At 48.2% G+C, this 15690-nt stretch overlaps 1 protein-coding gene across 2 annotated transcripts in view; it reads right to left on the reverse strand.

Moving 5' to 3' along the window:
• The window catches only part of fam53b (family with sequence similarity 53 member B), a 105970-nt gene extending 90833 nt beyond the window's left edge, over positions 1-15137 (reverse strand). For both annotated transcript variants that reach the window (XM_070875017.1, XM_070875016.1), the window contains exon 1: positions 14755-15137. In XM_070875017.1, coding sequence (XP_070731118.1) covers positions 14755-14766 — 12 coding nt within the window. In that variant the 5' untranslated portion in view covers positions 14767-15137. The remainder of the gene's footprint in view (positions 1-14754) is intronic.
• Positions 15138-15690: the final 553 nt, after the last annotated feature.

The raw sequence follows: 15690 nt of genomic DNA on the forward strand, positions 1-15690 counted from the left end.
TCAACCTCGTCCGCAAGAGGCGCAGGAAAGGCTCCACGCAAACGGCGTATAACTGGCCGGACATGGGGCATCCCTGGCGCACCCCTCTCCTAAAGCGAAGGGGCGCAGTCAAGGACCCGTTAACCTTAATCAGACACTCCGCGGCGGTGTACAAAAGTCGGATCCGGGCGACGAAATGCGTCCCGAACCCGAAAGCGCGCAGAGTTCCGAGCAGATAGTCGTGATCCACCCTGTCGAACGCCTTCTCTTGGTCGAGGGATAGGAAGGCGACCGACAGACCAGCCTCCTGGGAACAATGGATGAGGTCCCGGACCAGATGGATGTTGTCGTGGATTGTCCGGCCCGGAACCGTGTAGGACTGGTCGGGGTGGATCATGTGGTCCAGCACGGCACCAAGGCGAGCAGACATCGCCCTGGCGAAGATTTTGTAGTCCGTGCTGAGGAGGGAGACCGGGCGCCAGTTCTTAAGGAGGCGGAGATCGCCCTTCTTAGGCAGCAGGACGATGACTGCCCTGCGCCAAGAGAGGGGCATCTCCCCGGTCGCCAGACTTTCCCCCAGGACCCGCGCGTAGTCGCTCCCCAGGACGTCCCAGAACGCCCTGTGGAACTCCACGGTCAGCCCGTCCAGCCCCGGGGATTTTCCCCTCGAGAGTCGGTCGAGGGCACCGATCAGCTGCGCCAGGCTTAGTGGAGCTTCCAGATTTTCGGCGCCCTCCGGGCTGACCTTCGGCAGGTCCTCCCACAAAACTCTACGCGCTTCCTCGCTGGACGGATCCGGAGAGAACAGAGCCCCGTAATATTCACGGGTCCTGTTGTTGACGCCCTCCGGATCCGAGACGAGAGAGCAGTCGTCGGCCAGCAGCGTCAAGAGCTGCTTACGGACACTCTGCCTTTTTTCCAGCGAGTAGAAGAAGGGGGAGCCGCGGTCCAGATCCCGCAGGAACCGGATCCGCGACCTCACGAACGCACCTCGGGACCCGACGAGCTGCAGGTCCTTCAGCGCGGCCTTCTTCGCTTTGTACACCGTCCGCAGGGCCAGGTCCTGGACGACTTGACCGAGACGGGCTTCCAGGTCGAGCACCTCTTTTTCTAGGCGCCCGACTCTGGCCGCCCGCCTCTTGGTCGACCCCCTCGCGTACTCTTGACAGAAGACGCGGACGTGAGCCTTGCCCACGTCCCACCATAGCCTCAAGAAGGGGAAGCCCCCCTGCTTCCTTCTCCAGTCGGACCAGAATCGACGGAACGAGTCCTGGAACCGCACGTCCTCCAGCAGCTGGTTGTTAAAGTGCCAGAACGCGGACCCCGCCTCGCGCGGAGCGAAGCGAGCTCCGCCCACACCAGGTGGTGGTCCGAACACGGCACCGGCCGCATGGAGGCCGCCGGGACGCAGGAAACGTACGCCCGAGACACGTAAAGGCGGTCGACTCTGGACCATCCTACTCCAGGCCTCACCCAAGTAAAGGCGCTGGAGTCGGGGTGGAGATTTCGCCAGACGTCCACCAAGTCGAAGGACCCGACCAGGTCCCTCAACTTCTCCATCGCCGTCATGCACTGCGGGGCACCGGAGCGGTCCCTCGCCTCGAGGGTGCAGTTAAAATCCCCCCCGAGGACAATGCAGTCGCCGACGTCGACGGAGCCAAGAAGAGCGGACACCTCTTCAAAGAAGCGCGTTTGCTGCGGGCCGGGCTGAGGGGCGTACACGTTCACGAGATGGAGCGGCACGTCCCCCAGGCGAACCGTTACGTGCAGCAAGCGGCCTGGCACGGGCTCCTCGACCCCAAAGATCTCCGGCTGAAAATGCGGGCCCAGCAAGATGGCCACCCCACTAGAAATGGCGGTGAGGTGGCTCATGCGGACCTCTCCTTGCCATTCCAGGAGCCACGTGGCTTCGTCTCCCGGAACGGTGTGGATTTCTTGCAGGAAGCACACCGCATATTTCCCCTCCCGCAGGAGCGAAAAATTGTCAAATCTACGGCGTGCCCCTCTGCCGCCGTTGATGTTGAGGCTGGCTATGGTTATCTTCATGGCAAAAGCATAGTACAACCTCTACCTTAACCTATTGTGGGGGAGGGAGCGGAGTCTTTTGTTGAACTCCGCTCCCTCCGCAGCCCAGCGAGGAGTCCCTCGAGCTCGCACAGCTCAAGGTGTTGCTCCTTTGTCAAGGGCCCGCCCGCGGCCAAGGTTTTAACGGCGGCGCGGACGGACCCCTTGATCAGCTCTGGCTCGGACCATTTTTCCTCCCTGGCGGTGGTCTCTAATTCTTCTCCCGCGTCCCCCACCGAGTCCCCGTCCTCCTCCGGGAGGTGGCCGCCAGCAGCCGGCCCATCGACCGCACAAGGTACGGCAAATGACCCGGCCGCTCCAACCGGCCCTGGCTCTGCCCCGATCCCACCCCCAGGATCGTCGGCAGAGGAGTCCCCACTGGGCTCATTTAAAAATGGTGCTGGGTCGGGAAACGACAGCGGAAGGGGTTCCCCCTCCGCCCCAGGAACCGGGGAACAAGGAGAGATCCGGCCATAGGAAATCCCCAGGCTCCCCAAGTGCTCCAGCTCCAAAAGTAAGGGGCGAGGGTGGGTGTTCCTCCCCCTCCCCGCTGCCACCCCCCGGCCCAGCATCTACAGTGTCATTAAATTCCTTGATTTCGGTTTCTGCCGGGTCGTGCAAATCCCGGGGGAAGTTGGGTATTGGCTGGGCGGGCTCAGGTTCGGCCTTTTCGGCCCCGCCCGCCTCAGTCCCCGGGACGCCTGGCCCGGCGGCAATGCATTCCTCCGCGGTCCCCACGCCTCCCACGACAGGCAGATCTTCCACGCCATCCCCGGGAGGCAGAGGCTGGGCAGCCTCGACTGTCTCACCCTCCCCGGGGACAGACTCCTCCCGCCTACGGCGCTGCTTGGGGGCGCTGGTGGGGGACGCGGGACACGCGGCGGGCACCAACTCCTCCGCGGAGGGATGTTGTTCCCCCTCCGCCTCATCGGAGCGGCGCCTCCTTTTGTTGCTGGGGGTGCGCTGAGGCAGGGAGACCTCCATGTCTGCCGAGGCCTCCCGCTCCGCCCCCCCCTTTTCCTTTTCTTGCCCTCGCCCGAGCCCCTCTGCGGTATTGGTCAAGGGCTCGGGCACGGTCTCAGGGCACCCCGCGCTCGCCGGTGACTGGGTTGGGCTGAGCGCGGTGGTCAATCTTTCCGGCGCACTGAGGGGACCCGCCTCTAGATGTTTCACCTTGTTCCGCGCCTTCTTTCCGGTCGGACACTCTCCCTCCCCCCCGCCGGAGGCCGTGAAAACAAAGGCCCCCGACGATGCCCGCGCACCTACGGCTCCCGGCACGCGGACGCAACTAGGGGGAGGGGTGGCGGCGGCGCCAGCCTTGGCCGCCTTCGGTGGTTTGGCGGCCTTGGAGGCGGGGCAGTTCTTACGAACATGCCCCACCTCCCTACAGGCATGGCACAGCACGCCGTCCGACGTCCAGAAGACGCGGTAGGCAGTCCCCTCGTGCACCACATTAAAGTGCCCTTCCGTCGTGTCCTCCCGTGCCAGCCGGACAAAGAGCTGGCGGCGGAAGGAGAACACGTGGCGCAGGCTGTTCTCCCTGAGGCCGAGCGGTATGGGGTTGATCCCCGACCTTACCTCCCCCAGTTGGTGTAGGTGAGGGAGGAGCTCAGCGGGAACAAAGGGCGGGACGTTTGATACGATGACCCTCTGCGCGGTGGCCTCGAGAGGGTCCACCGGCAGGAACGTCCCGCCCACCGTGAGCCCCTTTTCGAGGGCCAGGGACACCGCCCGCTCCGACCCCAGGAAGAACACGGCCTTCCCAGATATCTTGGAGGCTGCGACAATGGCCGAGGGGCCGACTACCCCAGCCATCGCCCGCACACACTCCTCGATGGTCATTGTGGGGTGAGTGTAGCTCTTGACCCAGTGTTTTTTCGTAATAAGTCTGAATGGTGGCAGGGCAGCGGGTGGCGCAGGAGGTGCCGTGGAAGCGGTTGCCACCTGCGCATATGTCTTCGCTGGCCCTGCCACCGGCGTGGATGGGGTCGCCATCACGGGGTCCCTTTAAGGGCTACACCCACCCCAAAGTCACAGGCCTTAATGGTCTTGATTGGCCTCGTTTGATTAGACTGAGCAGAGGAGCTCTTAACGAGGCACACCTCTCCCCTAGTTGGCAATTGGGGAGGGGCCTTGCTCCCTCTGCTCAGTTGTCTTAATTGTTTTCTATTTTTTTTAAATTAGGAGGAAGGGGTCTCAGAGAGAGAGGGGAGAAACAGAGAGTAACAGAGAAAGAGAGAGGGGGGTAGGAAGGGGGGGGAACTGCGAGGGCAGGTCTCCCCTCGCAGCTGTGGATGGGTGCAATCCCCAGATGGCAAAACACAAATAGTCTTTGCGGTGGTCTTCGGGTGAGGGGAGAAGATGTCTTCACCTGGGGCAGCTCGAGCCACCAGGCACACACTCCTAATGATGATGTTTAAATAGTTGGTAAATATTCTTGAGCCTGGTAGCTCCAGCTATCCCAGGCTAGGCAATGGGGGGGGGGGTCCAATTGTGGGGGGGGCCTAGTTGTAAACAAGGCCCCCACACACACTTCCACACACACACACACCCCCCGCGATGTTCCGGCCCTCAGTGGTCTTCTTTCCTCCCCCCACCGATACAACAAAGTCTATGAGGACTGCACCAAAACACACCCACCTGTAGAATGGTAGAGTCTCCCTCCTTCCACACTGGATGTTGTTGTTGGTCTTTCCCCCTCTCTCCAACTCTTTGCAGAATGTTAAGTTAGTAAAAGTTTTCTGCTTTTTCCTCCTCTCCCTCTGGGTGAAAGTTGGTGATGAAGCCCCTTCCTTCCTTCTCTTCCTGGGCTGTTCTCAGGGCTCTCCAGGCCTTCCAAGGCAGGAGCTAAGGTTGGTAGCTGCTCCTCTCTCAGCAGCTCAGCTCCTACTGTGCAGGACACGCCTCCACTGCTCCACAATTGGTCCTTGTGCATGAGTCACAAAAGGATAGTTTGCAGGTGAAGCAGGTAATCAGGAAGGCGAATGAAATGTTGGCCTTCATTGCGAGAGGGATGGAGTACAAAAGCAGGGAGGTCCTGCTACAACTGTATAGGGTATTGGTGAGGCCACACCTGGAGTACTGCGTGCAGTTTTGGTCACCTTACTGAAGGAAGGATATACTAGTTTGGAGAGGGTACAGATACGATTCACTAGGCTGATTCCAGAGATGAGGGGGGGGGGGGGGGGGGGGTTACCTTATGATGATAGATTGAGTAGACTGGGTCTTTACTCGTTGGACTTCAGAAGGATGAGGGATGATCTTATAGAAACATTTAAAATAATGAAAGGGATAAACAAGATAGAGGCAGAGAGGTTGCTTCCACTGGTCGGGGAGACTAGAACTAGGGGGCACAGCCTCAAAATATGGGGGAGCCAATTTAAAACCGAGTTGAGAAGGAATTTCTTCTCCCAGAGGGTTGTGAATCTGTGGAATTCTCTGCCCAGGAAGCAGTTGAGGCTAGCTCATTGAACATATTCAAATCACAGATAGATAGATTTTTAACCAATAAGGGAATTAAGGGTTATGGGGAGCGGGCGGGTAAGTGGAGCTGAGTCCACGGCCAGATCAGCCATGATCTTTTTGAATGGCGGAGCAGGCTCGAGGGGCTAGATGGCTTACTCCTGTTCCTAATTCTTATGTTCTTATGTAAAAGGGAATTGGATAAATACCTGAAGGAAAAAAAATCACAAGGCTGTGGGAAAAGGGCAGGGGGTGGGACTAGCTGAAGTGCTCTTGCAGAGAACAGGCATGGGCTAGAATGGCCTCCTTTTGTGCTGTAACCATCCTATGATTCGATGATCACAAGCACCAAGTTATGAAAAACATCCCCATGGGATCTTGTCCATATGTTACATGTATTATTTTGAATTCCTTTCTCCCCTCCTCTTCTGAAGATGGTGACACATGTGGGATCAGGGTTGGCAGTCGGTGCTGGCAGCCCTCCAATAGCTCACGCAAATGACCATGTTTCTTGTCTGAGCCGAGATGGTGATTCTTAGATCTTCCAATTGGAATTATGTTTAACATTAGCGTCAAGCTGCTTAAATTGGATGTATTAACACCAATTGGAAATCTAGGCTGGAGTGTTAGCAGGATTTTCAGCCCTGTTCCAACTGGAACTACTGGTTCTCCGGAGTGGGAAAAACCCTAACGGAGTTGCTGATGCCAACTGTAGCCCTCCTGCCCTCACTCGCGCCGACACCATCTAACGTGGCATAGAACAGGAATTGAACTTTGGATGTCATGTCGAGCTCAATACCACACCACATGGTGGGAGCCCCAAAGTCACCATTTTTAGAAGTGTTTTATTTTATCCCTCTCTTTGGCTTTTCCTGCGCCTTGTACCATTCTCCAACCAAAAAGCAGAAAACCTATTCCCAGGCCTTTGCTGTTTCGAAGAGCACAAGAACAGCACAGCGTGGTTGAGCTGCAAATTTCCCTCAGTGCGTAATTATCTTGCCTGTGACAGCACTATGACTTGCTGCGTGCAGTGACGGACAGCACAAACTCATGTTAAAAAATCACAGGTCAAACTCACTTATCACTCAGCCAGCAATGCAATGTGTTACACTCTGATATGTTGCTCAACATACAGGAGAACAAATTATACAACATATGGAACAAATTCTGGATCCCCCGAGGCATAGCCCGTTGTTCCCAGTGAGGATCTGAAGGTAGACAGCGTGAAACTGGAAGCGAAGGAGGAAGTGGGTAATAAAAGGGAACAGGATAAACAAGTGAATCCAAAAAGGTATGGTTCTCCACTGTGACCTTCAACTAAACACTTCCACTCAAAATAAATCTGAGGGCATCCTAGATTCATTTCAATATTAAAGATATAAGTCTAGGAGTTTCACAGACTTTTTTAAAAAGAGACCAAATTGCAACGAGTTAAGACTTCTGCCTTCTTCTTAGATCTGCCGTTGGCCCTATGCCAAATCCGGGGCCTGGGGTCATTAGAATATTCGGGGCGGACACCTGCAGCTGTATCAGTGCAACAAAGGCCCCTGCCTCACCGAGTCAGAAATTGCAGTAGCACCCTGCCACACTGAAAAATGATGCAAGAGGCCTGGAAAAGGCCAAAGGAAAATAGCTTTGCAAATTTTACAATTCCTCTCGGGACGCAACAGGCAGCCTGTGGGATCAACAAGCTTTTTATTTATTCATGGAGTCTCTTCCAGGTCCAGAAAGGGACCCCTGCCTGCTCTCAGCGGGTACAGGTGCCACTGGGCCTAGCAGTGGTGAGCTGGATGGAATTTCCAGGGAAGTCCAGGAAGGATCCCCAGACATGCTCCCAAAGTGGTCCTTGGGCATATTGGCAGCCAGGCAGAAGGAGTGCTCGCCCACCCTGGAAACGGTACTGGAGAAGTTGCGAGGGACAGAGTTGTGCTGCAGGATCAACCCTTGGACTGGCATTTCACCCCTACAAAATGGCAGGCCTCTCACAATTTCCCTTTACTGCCACTTTTAATGCTATCCCCACCCACTCTCCATCTGAGAGGCCAAACAAACAACCTGCTCCTCGGCCACCACAAATGTTGTTCTTGTTCCAGCTACGTGCAAGAAGAATGTTTGGCAACAAGCTCATCATTTTCCCACCGATCCCTTTCGGCAGATAATAAGCTTCTACACTGCACCTATCTCAATGGCACAGGCAAGATGATATATCACTACTGGTTCATACCAGCATGCATTGTAACACATCATATTATAGAACCAGCAAACTTTTTGATAAATATGTATCACAGCTTTCAAATAATTTAGATGCCAGCAATAGCTAATAACTACACCAATACTTTATATCCATAATATATAGACCATTCATAAGCCCTAGGGAGTCACAGCCATAATCTTATCTCTGGGATTGGACAAGGTGACACTTGTAAGCTATTTCAGTGATATGGATTATGATGCAACAAAACCTCTAAAAAAAATACTTAATCACTCCCAGAGGTCCAATATTGTGAGAAAAGGTCCTGCACCTGAAAGGTTAATCAGCCTTTTCTCTTTACTGATGCAGACTGACCTGAAGTGTAATTCCAGCATTTCTGTTCTCATTTCAGATTTCAAGTATTTGCAGTTTAGTTTTCTTTTTATTTATCTATTATTCTCCAAGTACTTAATATTGTGTAAGGCTTTTAATTGGAATCTATCTACAATTGAAACGCAGCAGTTTACAAATAAAACAAGCTGTCAAGACTACATTATTTTAATAATTCAGAGGTTTCAAGCGACGGATTCAGGTACAGTGCTGCACACCTTCTGCTCCTTGGCTTGATCATTCCGACGAAAGAGCTTGAAGCTTCTCTAAAGGAGTACCGGACAGACTCAGTCCCAAGAAAGCTCAGGAAACTCCATTTCAGTCCTGCTATGCTGGCTGCTGGTTAGGTTTTACTACCGCCACATCGATACACTATGAAACATTATAATAGGGCTTTAATTATTTGTTAGATTTTATTGAAACAAAAATTATAATAGTGAAGTACTGGACTCAATGACATCATACCAGTCCTGTCCATGTGCTCTCCACCATGTAGAACGAGGACAATGAGTTTTGAGAGACAGTTTGTATTGGCTGGCACTGACCCTTTAGGTGAGTAGCACAAACAAAATCTCTACAATATGGCATTACCAGCTCATAAAAAGTGGCCTCTGCTTTGAAGTGATTTTGTTACAAAACAATCCTGAATGTTTTTCATGAGGAAAACAGCATTACATGTGAGTAAAGGCCTATTATTATTGCTTCCCATAAATTCTTAGTTTTTGCAGCTGCCAAACTACAAGTGACAATACAAAACACTCCATTGTACCATTTGCGTCAATGCCTTGCTAATTGTTTTCACCCAGAGGCCACATGAGTCTGAAGTAAATTTCTAACTGGCAGCTTGCTCAGAGCTGATGACTGGCAAGCCATGTTATTGTAGCGTAAAACACAGATCCCATGAAGTAGCAAATCTCAAGTTACAACTGTAATCAACCATAGACCCTCAGATAATAAACACGGCCGTTACCCCTGCTCCATCTCATTGCAGAAGAAATGGAGACTATACTTCACACCAACCTCACTACAGAAAAACTTCAGCTTGCAAATATATTCTCCATTAAGATACTGTTTCAAAATTTGTATGATTTTTGTAGACAAGGCACATGCTACATTTAGTGATTTATAAAATGTGTTCCACTTAAATTTTCTGGTAAATCAACTACGGATCATTACTCAATACTAATTGCATCTCAAATCAATAATCCTTCTTTTTGAACATTACAGACGAATAAAGCAAAGTATATGGAGCGTTGTCTTCTATATAACCGGTAGGCCAAAAACAAACCCAGAATTGAAAATGTTTTTTTTTTATATAAAAATGCTCTACAGTAATTTAATCTATAGATACAATGGACATTATGAATGATTCACAATTTGCTCTCCAGGTTTATGATGCCATCTGAACTCCTGGATTAAATTACTGCCTTTCAATCACATCCAGGTATCTATGTCATTACAAGACATGGTTTACACTTGTGCATGTTATGCAGAAGGCCAACTCAGATTTGATCGGTGGGGGAGGAGGTAAATCCTATAAAATACGAAAAACAAAAATCAGAAAATGCATTCAAAATGAGAGAATAGGAAAGGGTTTATAAAAATAATCAAGGGAGTTAAGACACACATCAGAAAAAATGCTAATATGGCATAAGAAATATGGCAGCATGTCACGGTGATAACTTTGCTGTTGGTCACCACTTTTGCAGCTCAAGGGGTAGGATTTAGCAGTTCTCAGTGTAGCAGAAGTTGTGTTTATGGACCAATCAAATCCATGTACAGTTGAGTTATCCAGTCCTATTAGTATTTCAACAAATGTTTTATATTTGCTATTAATAGCCTGAAACAAATCCAAAGTTTAAAAACAATGTTTACAGTGACTGCCATAAATTCACCCAATGTCACTGTCAAGTAAGCAATTCCAAAGTGCCAGTAAGTGACATGACAACATGTTTCAATCCTACATAATATCATTTTTTTTTCCAGAAAAAGTCAAGATTTTGCAATAAATCAATACATGCAGTTTTCAAATAAATCATTTTTGAAGCAATTGCTACTGTAATGTTCATAAACTCTCAAATGGAAACTATTACGATTAAAAAGTGTTTGCCGATGAACAATGTAAATCAAAGCCAAACACATCATTACTTCACTTATGTGTAATGTTAATGAGACTAAAATGTGTGTAGCTCCTCTTCCAGACATCCTCCATCATGAAGTAAGATTTCATGGAAATGTCGTCAATTTAAATAAAACCTTACTGGCCAGTTACATGGAACGGCAAACATTTGAATAATAACATTACTCGACGATTGGGAAGAGTAGTCTTGGTTGATGTTTCTGAACTTGTACTGAAGCTCAACTTCAAAATTTGGTCCTGGCTTGCCAGATACAGTTCCCAGTGTTGTAAAAATTAACCTTTTTATTTTTCTCTCTTCCCCTTCTTTCTGATCCACAGATAGGGGTTGCTGCTTAGCAATCAGGAGTGGGCATTCCTGACAATTTCCCTTTTCCTATCCCAAGGGAAATGCAACCAACTGTTGTGCCCTGCTGCTTCCCAACTGGAATCAACTCCCTTAGCACAGGCCAGAAATCGAACCTGGTACCTTCCTAGTTTAGGATGAGAAATGATGATGTTTATATTACAAAGCAATTTCTCCAATGTTGTTCAACATTTAAACAACTGCATGTGTGCAAGGTAACAGGCATGCAATGTTTAAAGATATTAAAACAAATGTAGTCTAAAATCACAATTCAAGATTTTTTTTTTTTATTTGCTGGGACTAAAATCTTCACCAGTGACAGGGGTGGTAATTAATAGGCCAATGAAAGAACTGGCTTAAATGAGGCTTGCCAAGCACTATAACCATCGTGGTCAAAAATATGGTGCCTGTGAAGCAAGTTCTTTGTGACAACACAGCCACCAGAGGCATGGTCTAGTGCCAGCTTTGTGGGTGGAACATCCCACCTCCGATAAAACTGGTGCCAGTTTGTTTACTTCACTGTTTTATCAGTGAGCTCAGGGCAGAAATTGGTGATGGCAAAGTAAATAGGGTGTGAAAACATGGCTAAATCCCCATCAGCATCCAAAAGAACACACAACAGTCTCAATGCCATCAGCTGCACATTTTATTCCTGAGTTCCCTCCAGCTAGTACAATAAAATGGTTGTCCTTTTCTTTTATGAAATTGCTGAGCAAGGAAAGATGACATGTTTTTCTTGTTTTAAAGTTACTAATTTGTAAATATTTGCATCTGTCAGGACAGGTTGCAGCTGATATGCCACAGTTATACAGCAAACGAGGGAGCCTCAAGATTGCACTTCAATATTAGGGAATTCCCTCAAAAAAATAAAAGTTATGCAAATGTGCATTACATTTTGTAGAAAAATGTGACACGTGAAAATTGATATTACAAGACACAAGCTATTCTAATAGTGCTCAAGCTTGTTTCATTTTGTGCATCACACATGTCCGCACATTTGTTCTTACCATGGCAAAACTGAACTGGCACAATTGCACTATTAGCTAAAAGAGGTACATACAGTTATTGGTTCTATTGCTACAATAGCAGTATTTCACACAGAGTTTAAACTATTACTTCTAAAATATTCCAGGCTGACACTTGAGCACAGTGCAGAAGGAGATCTGCACTATTGGAGGTGCCATCTTCAGATGAGATGTTAAACTGAGATGGACTCTGCCCTCTCAGGGAGACATAAAAGATCCTACAGCATTATTTGAAGAAGAATAGGGGGGGGGGAGGTTATACCAGTGTCCCGATCAATAGTTATCCCTCAACCAACATTACTAACAGATAATCTGTTTTTAATGTATCTCATTGGTGTTTGTAGGACTTTGCTATGCACAAATTGACGACATTACAATAGTGACTAACCTTCAAAAATATTTCACTATCCTTGAAGCACTTTGGGACATCCCGAGGCCATAAAAGGCACTATACAAATGCTTTATTAGCTAAGGCATAGAATACAAGAGCAGGGGGGGGTTATGTTTGAACTGTATAAAACACTGGTTAGGCCACAGCTGGAGTATTGCATGTAGTTCTGATAACCACATTACAGGAAGGATGTGATTGCACTGGAGAGGGTACAGAAGGGATTTACGAGGATGTTGCCGGGAGTGGAGAATCTTAGCTATGAGGACAGATTGGATAAGCTGGGTTTGTTTTCCTGGGAACAGAGAAGGCTGAGTGGAGACCTCATTGAGTTGTATAAAATTTGGAGGGGCCTAGATATAGTGGATAGAAAAGGCCTATTTCCCTTAGCAGAGAGATCAACAACCAGGGGACATAAATTTAAAGTAATTGGTACAAGGTTTGGAGGGGATTTGAGGGGGTTGTGGGGGTCTGGAATTCATTGCCTGAAATGGTGGAGGAGACAGAAACCCTCACATTTAAAAAGTACTTGGATGTGCACTTGAATTGCTGTAACCTGTAGGGTTATGGACCTAGAGCTGGAAAGTGGGATTAGGCTGGATAGCCTCTTGTTAGCCGGCACGGACACGAAGTCCGAAATGGCCTCCTTCCGTGCTGTAAATTTCTATGATTCTATGATTAAATTCTTTCTTTAAAATGTTTCTTGAAGCACTTTGGAACCTTTTACTACATTAAAGACACTACATAAATGAAAGTTGCTTTTGTTGTGAAGAACTGACTGAGGTCTGATGCTATGAGACAAAGTAAAGTATCAGCTTACTCAGTTGGTAGCACTCTTTCCCGAGTCAGAGGCTGTGGGTTCAAGCCCCACTTAAAAATCGGAGTACATAATCTCCGCTGACACTTCAGTGCAGTGCTAAGGGAATGCTGCATTGATGGTGGCGCTATGAGATGTCATTTTTTTTTCAAACAAATGCAGGGAGTTCACTTATTGCCCTGGCCAACATTCCTCCCTCAAACACCACCAAAATTGTTTGCCTACAAAACAGCAATTACACTTCAAAAGTAATCCATAAAGCACCTTGGGACATCATAAAAACATGAAGAGTGCTATATAGATGAGAGTTCTATCTAAATGGGAATATTATTAGAGAATTAAGTAGTTACATGTAAATGATTCAGCCTTGGTTAAATGAGTTTCAAGATCTGATTGTTTAATTATATATCCCTCAGCCCTCCTTCATAAACGTTCATAAAGTTATACTTTTAACAGCACTTTGTGTGGATTCTCTCTGGGAAGGAAGATACCTATACAGTGTAAGAGCTCACTCAAGCATAATTTAAAGCATTCAGACATTTTAAATATTTTTCCATTTTCCTACAAAACCTAATAGGAAACAAGTACAACATTAAAATAATGGGCCATGCATGGCGTAATGTTCTTCCTTGGAAAACATCAGACATTAAAAAATGAGGATCCAGTGGGGGAAATAGACCTTCAACAAATGAACTGTAAGCGGTGAGTGAGAACAAGCAGAACTAATGTGTATTAGAAACATCGTGTATTATAAACAATATCTCAACTCCACGTACTTACCCTGCCGCCAGCTGCCTGCTCAAAGGCATCCAAGTGTACTTACTGTACAGCGTTCTCTATGTGACACCAATCTCAAACCTCAAAATACCTTGCACATTCCATCCTCCCAACTAGAAACAGTTGCGTATTGTGGCACTCGCCTGTACAGGCGGAATATACTACAGTATCTGATCTTGGCACCAAGTTAGGCCTTAATTTGTCAACACAATTAATAGGAGCATAAACTGTACTTTGTCTCGTGGCATCAGGCCCCAGTCAACTCTTAAAAGATCCAAGAAACACTTTAGAGCATCAGCAAATACGGCAAAGTCTGCATTTTACGTGCTGGTCGTAGTTAGGGAGAAATCCTAAATCATCATTTATTGCTTTCGAAGAATTGTAAAAGCCACCCATGCAAAGCATAAATGCATTTTAAAAAACTGTCTGCATGTTTATAATTACGGCAACTGCCAGCTTGTTCTTTCTATAGAGCAAAGCAATGTTGATCTGTGCACCCAGACAGGGGGAGGTTACTGTTTCAAACTGGAGATGGCATCTGAGCACAGGAATTATCTATACAACTGCTTGCTAGAAACTATTTTTGCTTCGAGTGTAAGAAACGTGTATTTTAAATCCCACCATGACTGCAAACCTTTTACTTCCCCCCCAAAAAATAATTTTTAAAATACTTTAAGCAGTTTTCCTTTAATACAATCGCGGCCGTGCAAAGGTGACAACGAGAAACCAACACTGTGAAGAAAAGCCCCCGGGATTCCTGGCGGTTTCCAAACCACTGACTTAATGCTGGGAATGCGACTTTCAAGGGCAGACCGGTGTATCGAGCCATCGCCATGTGCAGCCTCACGCAGCCCAGCAGTGCGCTGGCAAACTGCACTAAATGAACTGGAAAGGAATCGACCGCCTTCCAAAAGCAGACACTCCAAGAAAAACTGGAGGCTCCCACTGAAAAAAAATACCATCAGCACCTCCTCCGAACAATAATCACTTCCCCACCCGACAAAGAAAATTCTTAAAAACAAACAAAAAAATCAAAGTAAAACTATTGAACAATAGGTTACAACATGTAAATGAGCCTTTGCATTCTTTGCTCGTTCTCACACATATTTATTTAAATATTACTTTTGACACGGGCTGGATAGGAAACTATTGTATAATCACATGAAAATTATACCCACAGGATCATCCATCCTTTCAGGATTAAGAGGATGCGACGTGTTGGATCGGTTAATAGATATATTTTTTTTATATAATAAATCTTTTTTTTCCTCCAACGTTATTTCTTCAGATCAGGATGTCAGCTCCTTTTTGGTGTGCTTTTCCCCCTCTCTCACAATTCTCGATGGTGGTGCGAGGCTGAGGACATGTTCACCCCGGGAGGAAGCTTTCAGCTGTTCTCAGCGCTGCTCCCAGCCCCGTCTGGGCACTGTCACAAACTCTCTCTCGCAGCCTGACTTTACACATTGCAACAATATCCGCACACAGCCGCTCCACTCCGCGCCGTGGAGGAGGGAGGCACGGGCTCCAACCCCCGCCCCCAGCCCATTCCCTGCACCGGCCTCGCCCGCTCCCGCATCAAATACCGGCATAAATCTCTTCCCCACTCGCCCGTCTGCCAAGCCCCGCAGTCTTGCCCCCGGCTCCGATCAATCCTTGGCTGCTACACTTACCTCTCAACCCCTCCTCTCTCTTCCCGATTTGGAGCCGTCCACTCACTACAACTCCTCATCAGCTGAAATGTAAAGGGAAGTCTGCTTGTCACTTCCTGGACAGTCTGTTGTTATGAATCTGTGTGGGTTTTTTCAGGGTGGAATAAAAAGTTGTTGTCCGGCGAGCAATATGCAAAGTACCAACGTTTAAAAAAAATTAACTGCATGAGATGTCAGCTTTACAAACACGATTCATTTGTGGATTGGCATTGCCCCCCCTCCCTCCCCTAGGCTTTGACTCAGACGGAATATTTGGCGCTGTCGCAATTATCGTGCTAGATGGCGCAGTGACCTAAGTGAGACCAAGCTCCCAACTCCACAATAAAGAGGATTGGCTTTTAAACGGGGCATTTGGCTGCAGGAGGAACCCGGCAGCTAAATGAAACCGCTATGTGTCCACACGCA

This window comes from Pristiophorus japonicus, chromosome 3 (genome assembly GCF_044704955.1).
Source record: "Pristiophorus japonicus isolate sPriJap1 chromosome 3, sPriJap1.hap1, whole genome shotgun sequence".
Classification (NCBI taxonomy): domain Eukaryota; kingdom Metazoa; phylum Chordata; class Chondrichthyes; family Pristiophoridae; genus Pristiophorus; species Pristiophorus japonicus.